General features: G+C 37.1%; 1 protein-coding gene across 7 annotated transcripts in view; it reads left to right on the top strand.

The window, feature by feature from the left end:
• Positions 1-17,450, top strand: part of BNC2 (basonuclin zinc finger protein 2) — a 420,364-nt gene that overhangs the window by 256,367 nt on the left and 146,547 nt on the right. For all 7 annotated transcript variants that reach the window (XM_045193713.3, XM_053924666.2, XM_045193712.3 and 4 more), the window contains one exon: positions 13,942-14,044. In XM_045193713.3, coding sequence (XP_045049648.2) covers positions 13,942-14,044 — 103 coding nt within the window. The remainder of the gene's footprint in view (positions 1-13,941; positions 14,045-17,450) is intronic.

The raw sequence follows: 17,450 nt of genomic DNA, 5'->3' as shown, positions 1-17,450 counted from the left end.
TGTAAAGCAGATATCTAAATATATGTCTGTTTGTGTTCATATACAGAGATAAAGGACAGTTTTCCATGAAATAATGCATTCCTTTACAATTGCTGTAGATTTTCATAATTTTTAAAACATTCCTATTGTAACTTACATCAAAAGGGCAGCCAGGGTTTTTTTGTGCCTGACTATACATACGCATTATAAAAAAAAGTGAGTCTACTGTAATTACCAGTTTGCAGAGCGAATTCCTGCAGGGTTTGTACTCTCCCCATTAGTAAAAGAGATAAGTTGAAATGTATTAAAATTTCACTGTACAACTGGGAGTTTTTGTTCACAGTAAATGTGTTAATGTTTCTTCATTGCTTGACTGTTTGTGTTTAAATTTAGGCAGCGTGCCCAACAGGGACAAAATTATAGGATAAAGCTATGTATAAAAGAAAATCCTTCAGAGAGCACCAATAGGGCTCTTTTTTTTTTTAAAAAAAAAAAAAAAGCAGTTACATATAATAGTACATGGCTATAGCCACAGAGAAAAGTTTTATCTATCTATTTCAGAATTATTGGAATTTTTCTTTCCCTTGTATAAAAGTTAAGAGGACCCAGCTTATGTCAATAGCTAGTATACTTTGATGTAAAAAGTCTATTATTTTATATAGAGTTCCTGCCATAAGAAGAGAAAGATTCCTTCTTCTTGTCCTCATGATGAAGAGAAGCTAATAGCATTTTGAGAGAGAGGTGATAGATCATATTTTCTTCCCTAGTAAAGGGATTCTTTCTTGTTAAGAATTCTAATTACAGTCTGCTACAATTTTGGAGCATTTTTCTCTGCTTTTTTTTCATTGCCACAAACTTAGTAAATATAATTATTCACATAGATAAGCTTATTTTTTTTTAAATTTGATCTATACCCACTATCACCTAGTAGTGTGAATATGCATGGAAATTCACAAATATGAGATAAAGGCTACTATTTCTCTGCTTTCCAGAGTGGGCAGAATTTGCAGCTACCTAAAACACTGGCCATATAAGCTTTAGCCATCCAAGGAACTGATCCTCCTCTCTCTCTCTCTTACATGTTGAAAATGTATTGTAGAGACTACCTTTTGTAGTTTCTTTTACCCACTTTTTCGTATGTGCAGATAAAAGAGTTTGCCAATATGTATATGTTGTCTCAGAATACAAATCATGTAAAGAAGCAAAAATAAAATATAAATCTTAACTTTTAGTTGCTATCCTAGAAATAGATTTGTAGTTCACTTAGTCATAGTATGTGTAGGCATGTTGAGATATATGAGAGAGAGAACATGTGTGTGTATTTCATTTGTTTGGATCCATACGTTCAGGCACCCACAGGGAAATGTGAAAAGCTCCTAGAATATTTCCTGTGTTATATTAGCTTTCCGTCATAAAATGTATTTTTCCCCTTAAAATAGGTTGGGGGTGGGAGAGCAAGAGAGAGAGACATTTAATTCTTACTTCCTTCTCTACACTGTTCTTTAAAAAGTAAATTTTTAACTGATAGACCTTGAAGTCCTTCAGAGCTATTACTTTCTTTTGGCTAATTCATAGAAAGGCACCATATGAAAATTGGATTTTTGATCTGATGGAGTGATTCTTGAGTTCTTATGAACCATTTATAGTCTATCAAGTAAATCCTTCTTAGTTCACGGATTATTGACCCAATGGACCATATTATCTGCTTTGAAGCTGTTATAGCCCATTATGTTGATTCAGCTGACACACATGTGAACCCAGTCCACATGCTCAAGATGACATTAACATTGTTCGGGAAGACACCCTCTTTTTCCACAAAGCTTTCTATTTATTTCTTAATTTTCAAGAGTTGGCTCCGAGTTCCTCACAGCCATAGGTCTCTTGATTTGCCAGTGATGTTGAAGCATTTGTTAGCAGCTAGAAGGTCTGTTCCTTGCTGTCTTTTTTAAAATAAATATATGTCTCCTTAGTCTTTTAAACCTACTAATCCTTAAAAGAAAAAAGAGAATAATGTTTGTTCAACACCTGAAGGCACATTTTATCCTCACATGCTTACAGATTCCATAGAAATTTGTGGGGTTTCTCTGAGCATTTCAATGTACCCCTTTGAATTTAAGAAAACCACCTTTTAGAAAAAATGATAATATTATATTTGTTTTTAAAAAATGTATTACCTGAGAGGCTTCACTTGAGAAATCTCAGTGACTCTTGCCAGTGGTAAAATCAAGATGTGCCTTTAGTGATTTATATGACACTCTAATGAAGCCAGTCCAGGTCTCAGCACAGACCTCTGGGGAATCTATGACCTAACATAAATAACGTATAAGAGGGCATGTCGACTGTTCATCATATCATTATTATTATTTGTAATAGGTATGATTCCTGAGGTGGTGTCTGCTCTTGGGCAAAGAAACATATTCTTTCATAATCAGACATAATTATGATACACAGTTATATGCACAATGGTAGGTATTAAAATGTATTGATGTTTTATCAAGATATGCTGCTAATGGGCAATCCCAATACAGATAGAAGTAAGATGATGGAAGGTAAGTCAAGTGTTCTTGGGAATACTTTGTCTTTTTTCAGATTTTGGACTTTCTTAAATAACCATTTTAAAACTCCATAGAAAGCTTTTCAGAGTTGCTTGTCTGTCTAAAATGTACATCTTTGTTTGTAGAAAATCCTGGTGTAAATTACCTGCTTACTTAGCAGTTTCCCTCTTTTTTCAAGTTGCTTAAACCTTCTCCCCCTCCTCTCCCTCTGTGTATAGTTTCATCCACATCTCTTATTTGGTCTTAAACTCCTGTTGGAACTGAAAAAATATCTGAGGAAATCTCAGCTGTGCAGGAGGATAGCAAGGGGGATTATTCAGCTCCTTGCCTCTCATGCACAGGCAGAGTGGAAAGAGCCCTGGATTACTGGCTGTGGCCATCTAAGGACATCTCCGAGTCTCATTTTCTGCTGTTTGAAAAATCTCTAATTTGTGGGATTTTGATAATTAAATACAAGAATATACTGAAGTATTACGCAAGCTTCCTAGCACCGTGCAAACACGGGGTATTACTAGCCTCACAAAGACTGCCTCAATTGGCCTTGGTAAATCAAAGTTGTCGTTTGAAAAGATGCATTCTAAAATGTAACAACTTATGTCTGTTGTTGTTGCTTCACTGAGGTAAATTCTTTTCACAAACCTCAAGGAGTAAATTTAGTTAAAAGGTCATCCATGTTACTACATTCTTACTTGGTAAGCAGGTTGATTACTGTGCTTTGGCATTTGAAATAATGTGGTTGGCTCCTTTAATAGAGGATGAAGATTTAGAGGGACTTCTTCCTTCAAGGAGTCTTTCCCATGCTGTCTGTCTGGGCAGGAGAGGCATCATCGATTTAGGGTGGTGTCTTAACATTTGGCACAACATGGGATAAATCTTGGGTTACTGCTGCACGTCTCTGCTTGGTCACCGACCTTTGTATCATCATGCAGATCGTTCTTCCCAGGATTGAGGCTGCTTCTGAAATGCTACCAGAATTTAAGCTTTATCTCGTCTTGTTTCTTACCTAATGAGGAGTATTTCTTTGTAAAGTGCTTAAAGGTTTATAATTCTTGCATCTCATTATAAATCCCTTTCTTATTAATGTCTTCCCTATCATATTATATTAGTAATTGTTTTCATGAATGCCACAGAGAAATATAATCACATTACCACCTTTCAAATTGCATTAGTGAAAATGAATAAAATGGATACGCATATCAATGGAATACAAAATGGCTGATTCAACATTAAGGTGAAATGAGATGAATATTACTTAGCATTCATATGATATTGGAGGTGCTTTGACTCCTCATACAAAGTTGTGTATTCTGGGAGATGTAGACTGAGTTTAGTTGAAATATGGTGATTTTTTTTATGGTGAGCTAACCCCTTATTTTCAATTAGATGATAAGTATGTTCATGGAAAGAATATTTCCTTTCTAGTTATGTTAGCACAGCTGCCTAAATAGTCTGTAAAATTTGTAAACTTACAGGCAATAAATGCAATATCTTAATTGTTAACTGTTAGGTAAGAAAATAAAATGTTCCTGCCCAAATTGAAATGCCTTTCATTTCCTGTTTCTCTAATATTACTAACTGCCTAACAAAATAGCTTATATTACCATAGACCTAATTTAATTGGGGGAAGAAAAACATAACATGCACACTCCAAAGCCTGCATACGCTTTGATGCCGTAGAAGCATGGGTATTTTCCTTATATAATTGGCTATATCCCGCTGTTGATTTTTACTCTGAACTCCTGAATTATTTAAATGGGGTCTTCCTCATGGCGATTGATAGCAGGTTGTGGTCATAAGATAATGACTGCAGATGCTCACTGGATCCATGTCTGTGAAAATTTATGTGCCTGTGTTTGTGTCCCTTTCTCCCTGTTTGTATTTATGTATTCACACGAAGTCATAGAAACATTTACACTCATCTGTAAACATCTATTCAAAACTTTATGGTTCTCCTTCTTGGCCTCCTCCACCTAAACCAAAATCATTTCTTGACTTTTGCTGAAGTAATTTTTTTCATCACAATAAGTTGAGAAATATTTTTGCTAGTGTACATGATAAAATTCACCATTGTCAATTTGAAACAACTTAGTTTTTTTAGTATGTTAATATTAGTATGTGAGCATTAAAACTGAGAGAGCCTCCCTGCCCCCCATTTTTAAGAGATATCCTAGATTTTCCTGATAAGAAAAGTAGCAACAGATTTTTTAAAGAATTGTAATCTTTAAATGGATATATTAGGTTTTAACATTTTCAAAGTAGAAGGGATTTTCAAATTTAAGCATCAGTGAAATTCTTTTGTTTGCTTTCTGTTTATTCACTGATGTAACATTTATATATTGAAGAATTACTGGGTTAAAGATGGATATTATGCCACATTATGTCTCCTGGGGGAATAGTATCTTGAGAATTAAATGATTTAATACCCTAAAAGAAACTAGGTGATTCAGAAAGTTTTGCTCTCCCCCTTTTAAATAGCTTTATTGAGATGTAGTTTATACACCATACATTTTTACCCATTTACAGTGTACAATTCAGTGGATTTTAGTACATTTATAGTTGTGTGCAACTGTCATACCTGATTGCAAAATCCTGTAGCACAATAGGTATACTTTCATCATGTTATAATCAAATAAAAGTAAATTTCTCATGCAGTTGTCTAGTTCATGTTGGCTGTAAGTAAGTTCAGAAGCTGTCCACCATGAAAAAATACAGAAAAAAAAATTTCTTTGCTCAAGCTGCATTGCAACTTGGCCAAATTTAAGACACTGAGTTCTTCAACAAAGGCAATATCATGTAGATTTTTCAAGTCTTAGCTAACACTCGGACTACTTCTTTTGAAAGTTGTTTCTTTTCGATTAGTTTTAGGTACCAGCCCTGTGAAAATGGAAGGGGAAAAACCTGTCCTGAAAATTACACAGGGAGCTATTTCCTAACTTAATCACCATTACTGTCACGTGAGGTCTTTAGAATCTTTGTGACAATGCTTGAATTGTGTCTTAGGCTCCCATGTCTTGTTAATCCCTGTGCATCTTTTTGGTCATGTACAAGATCATTCTTTTCATTCATAATGCTTGATAGCTATTACTTTGTAACTACTGCTGTGTATTCTGTAACAATCCTGGGAAAGCTAGCTTCCATATTTTTATTAGTTTATATATATTTTAGGTAGAAGTCTTTGAAGGACGTTTTTCCCACCCAGTAAAAATGTTCATTTGACTTTTGACACCATGCATGGACAGTTGGCCGGTTCTACATATTTATGATACCTACATGCGACTTCCAAAGTAGAAAATGCAATTTATTAAGACACTTGTTCTCTTTAAAACTAAAAACAGTGAAACTTGTCACTGATATTTATTATATCCAATTAATATATACACGTAGATTATACCACCTACATTTACAGTAGAAACTGATGGGACAGAATGGATGCTATATTAATGATTAACTTTTTCTATAATTTAGTTTTAATACAGGTCATGTACTTAACTATTAAACATTTTAAATGACTTAAATAAAATTTCATAATCCAAGTTGTAAATCTTGGTATTCTCCCGAGAAATGAACAAGAAGAAAGAGGATTTAAGAAGGACTTTTAAGAAAGAACCAAGATGGCGACGTAGGTAGACACACTGCGCCTCCTCGCACAACCAGAACTGACAGAAAATTGAACGGCAAGGAAGTCTGACACCAAGGAAATAAAAAATAAACATTCATCCAGACCGGTAGGAGGGGCAGAGATGGGCAGCCTGGGCAGAGAGGACTCATGTTGCCGTAGCGGGACCGAGACTGGCAGAGTGTGGGACTGGACGAACAAGGCAGGCAGTCTGACCACTGGCAGACCCTGCGGCCCCATTCCTGCAGATAAACAGAGAGGGCCAGACTCAGAGTGGCAGAGAACGGGGCAGGCAGAGCGGTGGGTAGCACCCCGCGGCCCCACATTCGCGCAGAGATAAACCGGACAAACAGCAGGGAGCAAAGCAAACTGCACAACCGAGGGCTCCAGCGCGGGGGGGGGGGGGGGGGGGGGGGGGGATGGGGGAATAAAGCCTCAAACCTCTGATTGAAAGCGCCCGTGGAGGTTGGGGTGGCAGCAGGAGAGACTCCCAGCCTCACAGGAGAGGTCGTTGGAGAGACCCACAGGGGCCTAGGGCGTGCACAAGCCCACCCACTCGGGAACCAGCACCAGAGGGGCCCAGTTTGATTGTGGGTAGCAGAGTAAAAGATTGAAATCCGGAGGAGAGTGGAGCAGGCACCATTGCTCCCTCTCGGCCCCTCCCCCATGTACAGCGTCACAGCACAGTGAACAGCGTTACCCCGCCCCGGGGAACACCTAAGGCTCCGCCCCTTTGAGTAACAGACGCGCCAAGACAAAACAAAACAAAAAAAAATGGCCCAAATGACAGAACACTTCAAAGCTCCAGAAAAAATACAACTTACCAAGGAAGAGATAGCCAACCTATTGGATGCACAGTTCAAAACACTGGTTATCAAGATGCTCACAGAATTGGTTGAATCTGTTCAAAAACCAGATGAAAAAATGAAGCCTATGCTAAGAGAAACAAAGGAAAATGTACAGGGAACCAGTAGTGATGCAAAGGAAACTGGGACTCAAATCAACGGTGTAGACCAGAAGGAAGAAAGAAACATTCAACCAGAAAAGAATGAAGAAACAAGAATTCAGAAAAATGAGGAGAGGCTTAGGAACCTCCAGGACATCTTGAAACGTTCCAACATCCGAATTATAGGGGTGCCAGAAGGAGAAGAGGAAGAACAAAAAATTGAAAACTTATTTGAACAAATAATGAAGGAGAACTTTCCCAGTCTGGCAAAGGAAATAGACTTCCAGGAAGTCCAGGAAGCTCAGAGAGTCCCAAAGAAGCTGGACCCAAGGAGGAACACACCAAGCCACATCATAATTACATTACCTAAGATTAAGCAGAAGGAGAGAATCTTAGAAGCAGCAAGAGAGAAGGAGACAGTTACTTCCAAAGGACTTCCCATAAGACTGTCAGCTGATTTCTCCAAAGAGACCTTACAGGCAAGAAGGGACTGGCAAGAAGTATTCCAAGTCATGAAAGGCAAGGACCTATGTCCAAGATTACTGTATCCAGCAAAGCTATCATTTAGAATGAAAGGGCAGATAAAGTGCTTCTCAGATAAGGTCAAGTTAAAGAAGTTCATCATCACCAAGCCCTTATTATATGAAATGTTAAAGGGAGTTACCTAAGAAAAAGAAGATCAAAAATAGGAACAGTAAAAATGACAGCAAACTCACAGTTATTAATGACCACACCTAAAACAAAAACAAGAGCAAACTAGGCAAACAACTAGAACAGGAACAGAACCATAGAGATGGAGATCACATGGAGGGTTGTCAATAGGGGAGCGGGAGGGGGAGGGGGGAAAGGTACAGAGAATAAGTAGCATAGATGATAGGTGGAAAATAGACAGGGGGAGGGTAAGAATAGTGTAGGAAATGTAGAAGCCAAAGAACTTATAAGTATGACCCATGGACATGAACTATAGGGGGGGAATGTAGGAGGGAGAGGGTGGGCAGGATGGAGTGGAGGGAGGGGGGTGGGAAATGGGACAACTGTAATAGCATAATCAATAAATATATTAAAAAAAAAAGAAGGACTTTTAGTCACATATGGGAGATCTGGCCAAGGATACTTGAACACTTGAAGGGAGCTCCCTGCAAATAGAACAAAACCCAGAACTGAAATTAGTTTTATTTTTAGTAGATGTTTGTTTGTTGGTATATGGGAGTGGTTTTCTTTCTATGATTGCTCCTTCAGAGTAATGTTTCCTGTTTTATGTTTCTGTTGGCCCATGACCTTATTTTTTGCCTTTTGCTATTTTGTGTCAGGTAAATTGTGTGTGTTCCCAAACAAGGAACAGCTAATAGATTTATTAATTAGCCTTATGTATAGTTCTTTTGTGATGTACACTAAGTATTAGCTGAAGCACCAGTCTGTGCTTCGCTGAGAAATGTCATTTGTGAGGAGATTGATGTTCAGTTCACATGAACTTGCAGAGTTCAATCTAATAAAGTGAGAGAGACTTTAGTTGGAGCAATAACAGAATCTGTTATTGAGTAGGGCTTTGGAACTCATCCAGAATACTTTCAATAGCACTCTTCTTTAATATTCAAATATAAAAGCGATACTGACCAAAACGGAATTGAATGTTTTTATGTTAAATTGGTGTGTTTTCTGTTTTTAAGATATACTTTTGAATGTGTTTATAATATACTCATTTTAATTGTATGTTTTCTTCCTTTTTCTATGATTAATAGAAATATACTGATTAATAATTGGGATATCCACCCTATCATTTAAGAGGAATGTAACACCCATATAAACATTTCTGAACCCTGGTATTAAAGCTAATAATCCCTGTCTTACCCATTGTAAACGATTATAGTATGCATAATATGGCCTCATGTATGTCAAAGTGTTCATTTATTAATTAGAGACTAAATATGTGTTAAGCATTTTACAAGCTGTTGGAAAAACTTAATACATTGGGAAGAATCATAATGAAAAATACTTCAAATATTATTTGTGGAAAGTTTCTTGAGGTCATAAATGGTTTTTATTTATTGAGCTTTTTCTATTGCTAAGCACATTGCCACATGATTTTGTTTAAGCTTTTGATAGTCTTGTGATGTTATTGTTCCTGTCATTTTACAGATGAGGAAAGGGGCTCAGAGAATTATATGTTTCTTTAAGTGCCTTTTGAGTACCTATTAATCACCCAACAGGTGTGTTGCCCTGCCTTGATGGGCCTTAAATTTTAGAGGGGAAGACAGGCCTTAATCAAATAATCATAAAGATGTATAAATATAATATCTATCTGTAATAGGTTACAGGTAAATTATAATGTTCACAACTGTGATAAGTTCAGTGACAGAAAGATCCCTTGTGAAACAGGTGACTAATGGGGAATTTGCCTTGATTTGGAGATGAGGGCAACTGCCTTGGGGAATAGAAGTACTGTTTGCGTTGAAGCCTAAGAGATAGAGGAGCAGGAGCTAACGGTACAGAGTGGTGCTGGGATGGTGGGCATGGAGAGGGGCTCTAGTCCACGACTGCCTAGCTGGGGATGGGATTGTAGCTCAAGATTTCCAGTCAGAGGAATGGAGACCTGGGTCTGATTCCTGAGACATTACTAGTTGAGCAACTTTAGGCAAGGTACTTAATTGTCTCTACCTAAGTCTCCTTGTTTTGTGAAATAAAGGTGATAATAGTACAAACCTCGTGGTATTTTCTGAGGGTTAAGAGAGTTAAACTTTGTAAAGTTTTTAGCTCAGGATCTAGAAAATGTCAGTTATCTAGTAAATGTAGCTTTATGAATAATAACATAATAGTTTACTGTTATAAATTAAAAATAAATAAATAAAAATAATTAAATCCTACCTTTGGTAGAAGAAAAGACAGGCATAAAAAGGGAGAGAGATGGTGCTTCTCAGGCCTGGTTAAGGGCTTCCTTCTGTTCTTAGGGTCTCTCCTCTAAACCCACTGCCCACAAACTAGGACTGAAAAGTCCTTGACCACAAGGGCTCTGCCATCTATTTCCTGCCACTTAACACAGTACTTGGCTCTAAAGTGATGATTTTTGCACAGTGATGATATTTGAAGCTGTAGGAGGAGATGGAATTGCCAAGTTAAAGAGAGAAGAGCCTGGTCATGGGAAACACCTGTATTTATTTACAGTGGAGAGCAAGAAGTTGCTGCCAGAAAAAGTAGGATAGTTGGTCTCTATGAAGGAAAATAAGCTGCATCGAGGTCTGGGAGGACAAGGAGACTAGTAAAGGGACCAGATGTGGTGAGAACATTCCTCTTGAAGAAAGCAGTTTCAGTAGCAGAATTCAGATTGTGAAAATAAAATGTAGGTGGTAGTAAAGAAGTGGAAGCAGTCGGGTGCTTGGGTGCGTGGATCTTTCTTTCAAGAAATCCATGGTAAAGGTAAGCAGAAGGAATAATTACTTTTAATGAGTTGCAGGCTTAAGAAACTTTATTATTGCTGTCGTTGTTCGAGGGGAGTTTGGGATGCTGGTCCTTTAAGAATGGAGTGAAGAATTACAGGGTACTCTTGATGAATCAGGATCCTGAAGACATGGGGGGCTGATAGCCTGAGTTAGCCTGACTTACATAAGGATCCCTGTGTATTTAGGTGGAAACAATCTGACTCAACTGTCTGTACTTTATTTTGGTGTCTATTTTCTGCCTCTTTGTCATCATCTCTGGATTTTATGTAGTTCATAGTGCCCAGCAGTGAGTGGGTAGCACTCATACGCTAGCTGAATGAAGGAAGAAGTGGCCATAAAAATGAAAACTTATCCATTTCTGCTCTTCCCAACTGTCTCCTTGTAAAGTATGTACATTTTTGAGGCTTAACTGGCTTTGATAGTTTTATGATAATTTATTTTTTTAAAGTGTGGGTGAGTTGGCAAGTGATCACATTGGTTCTATTTTATTGTGAATAAATAGTATGTCAAAGTTTTATGTCGTTTCAAAAATGTTATTTAGAATAAAACTTCCTTTGAAGCCACAATATTCTCTTACTCAAAATATTTATTTAGACCATATTTTTTAAATATATATAATTCCCTTAAGGAATGATTGTAGTGTATATAAGTCTGGATTTAAAACAAATAGACCTGGAATTCATAGAAATACAAAATGGATATTCCAGTACTTAAGTGTTTATATACAAAAGTATTTGAGGTGTTCCAGTGTTTGTATGTTTAGGAACAGACAGAGTAGAATTTAGAAGGAAAGATGATGTTCTGAGAAGTTTAATTCCCAAATGTGCCAGATGTACAAAGTTATTTAGGAAGAGAAAATATTTGAATCATAAGCTATCTTAGAGTAAGTGAATCAATGATTCAATCAGTGAATAAACAGATATACATAACAATAAAGCAACTCCACAATCTCTTTAATTGTTCAGAGATTAAATTATAGTTGAATAAAACTATAATTTAAAGGTGTGCTTTGAGGCCCTGGCCGGGTAGCTCAGTTGGTTAGAGTGTCGTCTCCATATGCCAGAGTTGCAGGTTTGATTGATCTCCAGTCAGGGCACATATAAGAATCAACCAATGAATGCACAAATAAGTGGAACAACAAATCAGTGTTTTTCTTTCTCTTTCTCTCTCCCTTCCTCCCTTTCTCTCTCTCTCTCTCTATCTCTCTCTCTCAAATCAGCAAATAAAAATTTAAAAAGTATGCTTTTAAACACCATGAAAAATCAGGCTATTTTATAAAATAATTAACTATTATCAAATTAACAATTTAAAATATGTATGTCTTTTGTGCCTGAGTTTACATATATTCCTTGAGAGATCATCTCTTTTTATTAGTCATCCCTTAATTTTGGTAAAGCAGGCGGTTTTTGTTGTTGTTCTGTTTTGTTTTTTAAGGATTTATGAAAGCTTCTATGATTATAGAAGATTATATAAATATTTTAAGATTATATAAATATTTTAATGTCAACTTGGTTGCCATATCTGAATTTATAATTGGATAGGCTGTAAAGTGCTTGTTTTTAGTAGAAACACTGTTCTCTGTTTTTTTTTGTTGTTGTTTTGACCATGATTTAATCTAGTTGTGAGTTCATTAACTAATGGTCATGTTAGTTTAAGAAACCATTTCTAATCTGGGGATGTTCTAATATATTTAGTTGGTTACTGTTGAAGGTGAGGTAAGAAATGTTGGGAGAAACATTTCCCCTTATAACCTACAAATACATATACTATTATTGCTTAGTCAGCATTTCCTTTTGTGTCCCTATTATTACCAGTTCCTTTAATTACTAATACATACAGCAAAGTTTTACAACCTAGCTAGTATGTCATTGGGCTGTTGACAGTGGAAGAGACTCTGAAATACCAAGCAGATTATACAATTGAGTATTTCCCCAGAGGTAATAGAGGAGCAAATCAGGGATGGATGTAAAGTAAGAAAGGGGTCTTCAGTGAGGAATGTAGCATCAGAAACCCAATAGGAACCCACAGATTTAATGTTCATTAATGAAAGAAAAATATTTCAAACTTGCCTGATCCAAAACATTGGAAAGAGTAGGACCCTCTTCAGTCTTACTCTCTGTAAATGGAATTTGGCTCAATGATATTAATGATATCTCATGTACTATCTGTTACAAATGAAACAGTTAATATTAAAGTCCAAATGATTCCAGGAACATGAGCGTCTGGAGGTATGTAAGTGAGTGTGGCTTTGAGGCATGGAACTGCGGTTTCAGGGAGCCGCGTGCCTTTGCCCTCCTTCCCCCTTCACCCACGCCAGCAGTCACTGATCGCATGCATATAAAGCTGTAGAGAGATCTTTTCCTGGCAGTTCAGGTAGTTACAGTAGATTGTTAATCTGTGAATGATCGGACTAAATCCCTTCTGTCTTCAGAATTTTCATGCAAATTAGAACTAAATGTATGAGATAAATTTATTAATTGTAGTCTAGGGCATAGGTCAGCTTTAGCACAACTCTTAAGTATAGGATTTTATCCATAAAAAAGTTGTACTTCATTTATGCTAATTTTCTATGGATTCACTTCATAATATAAACTGATGAGATGATATTTAAAAATACTTTTAAAGAAATCAAAGATTTTTCAATGTTTTTCAGTTTTCTAAGATACAGCTCGATTGTTCCAAATATAAAATGTTCACATAAATGGCTTTTCCTGTTCTATATCTGATCTTAAAACAAATTTAGACTTGTTTTCTTACATCACCATTAAAATAAAAGGAGAGTTGTTTTGTATCTTTAAAAATAGGAATGAAAGTGAAATTATAATATCACAGGGGTAAAAACAAGGAACTGGGAAGTGTTAAATACTACTAGAAGTATACAGTATAGTAGGTTCTTCTTGGGCCAATGGACTGTCTTTAAAAATGTCCCTGAAAGGTTAACAAAGTATTTAAGTGAAACTCAGCAAGAGAAAAGTAACATCCTAATACTATTTTTATGTGTTGTTTTACTTTTACCAACATTTCACTTAAACATTGTCATATTCAAGTGTATATTTTTGCATTATTACTAAATGGATAAACTTAAATTGAATTAGCAGCAATATTTTTTCTGTTTTGGATCCTGATGTTATAAATCCAGCATGTTGTAGAATAAGTAATCCCTTATTCTTATTCTACTCTATGTTTCTAGATTAAAGATTATATATGAGTGACATGAAATATCCTATTAGTAAATGAGCCTTGTTTTCTTACATATTTTTTCAAGAGATTTTGATGGCATCAAAAAACTCTCCAGGCCTCTACCAACATGAAGACTTTAAAAATGGAAGTAGATGCTTCTTAGTAAAATGTAGAAGAAATGTAGTACCTTTGAACAGATGCTGATGCTTTTCTCACTCCTTTATTTTTCAGGCCATCCGTTGCACACTGGTAAACTGCACGTGTGAATGTTTTCAGCCGGGGAAGATTAACCTGAGGACTTGCGATCAGTGTAAACATGGCTGGGTGGCACACGGTGAGGAAAATCTGGGCCTTTCTTTCTGTTCTCGTCATGTTCATGTGAATGTGCGTGTGTTTTTAGAGCAGTCACTGGTCTGGAGAAGAGAGGGGTCAGCTGTGCTCCAAGTGTCAGTTAACATTCATCCTGTAGCTCTCAAATAGCATATTTTTGGCTTCAAGACATAAGGCTTAGGTGAGGAGTTCTCAATAGAAGGGTGAGGTGTTTATAGGGCAGCTGGGCCATGGGATTCTGATCCGAACAGAACAGCAGCCAGCAATCACCCAGCCTGATGGAAACTCAGACACACCAAGGTTTGTCTTCCAGGGTGTAGACCTCAGAGGGAAGCTGGCAAATCCTTTTTGCTGGAGGAGAACTTCGTGATGACTGCCCACCCTTGTCATATGCATTAGAGGCTGAGTTTATCCTCCCAGATGTTAAATTTTGTATGATCTAAGGTGGGTTGCAAAGGTGAATGGGAACACTGTTTGGCTGGTATCTGAGAAAATAATCTGTGCAGCCCTTTCAGTGTGTGTTGAGATCAGAGGTACCCAGTATTGGTAGCATGTGAGCTCTGTGTAGGTGTGCGTTGGGGGCAAGAGTGACCATGGCCAAGGCTAGAAAGTGTTGAGGCTTTTCGCCAGATGCATAGAACTGTTCCATCGATGTGTCCTTAGCATTTTACTTGTTCTTACATATGGTTTATGCTTTTTATGTTTAGGCAAAAGGAGACTATAAATAAACAGATGTTTTCTTTACTTCCTAGACTATAGAATATTAAAAGATAGGTAATGTTTGTAAAAGAAATTTTGGCTTGAGATTGCTTTGCCAGCCTGGGGCATTGGCTCTTAAGTGGACATATTCTTCATTCCCAAGCAGTGTCAAATATCCAGTAGGTTGTATTTTTATAAATGTCATGTTATTATAGCAAGATCTGAGGTAACACCACCAGGCCATGCCTTGAAAGTCTTTTAATTTATCATGTACCTCGCTTGTTAGGACATGTGTGTTGGCCTTGTGGGGACGTTTCAGCCATGTTTCTGGGAGGGAGGGAGAAAGGAGGTAGTCAGAGCAGTAGGAGGGGAATATACTGGAAGGACTGTGCCTGGCAGACATGGCCACAACCCTTCAGTGCCCCCTGGGATGGAACTCTTCCTGCTTCAATGGAAAGCCAAGATCTGTGACAACCCTCAGCCCAGTTCTGGACAACAGACGAACTGCTCTTACTTGTGCAGTCTGTGTTTGTTACTACATTTGATGATTTCTTCTCTGTCCCTATATTAGTTTTCCAGGGCTGCCATAACAAAATACCACAGACTGGGTGTCTTTATCATCAGACATTTCTGAAGACTGCAAGTCCAAAATCAGGGTGTGTTCAAGGTTGCTCTCATTCTGAACTCTCTTCTTGGCTTGCAGGTGGCTGCCCTCTCTGTGTCCTCAAATGATCTTTCCTCTGTGGGCGCACGTCCCTGATGTGTCTGTGTATGCACATTGTCTTTTCTTAAAAGGACACCAGTCAGGTTGGATCAGGGACTGCTCTCCTGACCTCATTTTAACTTAATCATCTCTTTTAAGGCCCTATCTCCAAACACAGTCACATTCTGAAGTACTAGAGGTTAAGGCTGAACTCTAGGAATTTTAGGGGAACACAGTTAAGCCTATAACACTTTCTGAATATCCTTCTTAGCCTGAAGAAGCATTGGCTTTGCAAGGTAGTAGGTGCAGAACTCATGTCCCAAGCCCCTCAAGAATCGTGGAGGTGGTATTGGGTTACATCCTAGCTCTACAACTTCAATGGCATGCAGGTTAACATCTACACGTCTTGTTTTTTTTAAACATGTAAGATTAATAATACTTACTGTGTAGGACTATTATAAGAATTAAAGATAAAGTATATGAAGCCTTTAAAATAAATAATACATGTTATAAGTAACAAACTAGACAATGGATGAACAATAAAGAGGGGAATCAACTATTAAACAAAGGACTTTTCATTTATTCGCTTTCATTTTTTCCAAAGCCATCTTGTGTTACCATCATCTTTTTGCTGTGGTAGCCTTGTGAGTATAAAAGTTTACTGTGTCACCGGTTTGCTTTATCTCTCCAACTTCCACGTGCATATTACATTAGTAGTGGAAGGGGGTAGGGGGAAGCAATATTTCTTCCTTCTTGAACAACATAAATTAGTCCTGGCCAATGGTTGTTTCTAAGGCTTTCTAAAGGATGTAATTTTTCACCGAACTTGAACAAGGTATTTCTGTTTTATCAGACTGTGCTTTTCCTACTGAGTCATTGGAAATTCTATGATTCTGGGATATTCATTTTGGAGTTTCTCAGATTTTACTTTCCTCACCACCACTATCACTTTGACCTCTATTTCCCCCCACAACATAGGTACATCTATATACAATTCAAGATATGTACACAGAGAGATACAAATCCCACTCTTCCCCCATTCATGGGCAAATTAACAGTGAAGGCTTAACTTCCAGCTTTTGAGTTAGCAGTGGGATGAGAGCACCCACTCTTTTTGCCTTTAGCATTTCAACTAATTGCTTCATTCTTTCCCCCTGCACAGAAACCATGAAATCATGTCTCCAATTATTTCTGCTCACAAGTGAAACACAGCAGTCTTCCTGGCTGCTTTACCTAGTACAGTGTCCTATGTGTAGGACAAGGAGGGAAGCAACTTTTTTTCTAGTGAATGGAACAGCAATAAGACTACCAAGATAGATCTTATAGAAGTCTTTCATCATAGCACTGAACACATTCCATCTTTATTATACGGCAAAAGAAAACCTTATGTTTGCTATTGAAAAATAACCAAATGCCAAAATCAGGTGTTCTCTGCAGAAAAAAAGAATTTTTAGAAAAATGGCCTCCTTTGAATAAATGTCTTTCTGTATCTCCTCTTTAGCAGCATCTTCAGTTTCTTTATGTTTAAATTTCATGTGCATTGTACATTTTATATATGTATGTGTGTATATACATACACGTATACACACGTGTACATGCATACACACTCACTCATTCATCACTTTACAAATTGCTTCTCAAACCTGCTTGAATTGTTGACATTAGCAGCTTTACGGAAACCTTGAGAAAGATGTTTTAAAAAAATTAAAGAGAGTAGGTGATTAATTTATCTTACTGTAACACCTGGGTTTTAAAATTACTCACTGGACCATGATACTGTTCACAAATTACTTCCTTGAAATCCTTAGCACCATTGACTTAGGGGAATGAGGGGGAACCCACCCCCCAAAATAGAAAAAAGTTCCTTGAATATAAATAGATATTTCCTATTGAATTGATAAAGGCTTTACTGCCCTTTTCCCTCCATTAATGAATTTTAGTTCTTTCACTTTTGTAATAGGAAGCAGGGCTTTGTTGCATTTAACTTTACTTAAAACAAGCTTTTTGG

The sequence above is a fragment of the Desmodus rotundus genome, chromosome 1 (genome assembly GCF_022682495.2).
Source record: "Desmodus rotundus isolate HL8 chromosome 1, HLdesRot8A.1, whole genome shotgun sequence".
Taxonomy (NCBI): Eukaryota; Metazoa; Chordata; class Mammalia; order Chiroptera; family Phyllostomidae; genus Desmodus; species Desmodus rotundus.
The sequence above is the reverse complement of the archived record's forward strand: the minus strand, read 5'-3'. Positions and strand labels throughout refer to the sequence as shown.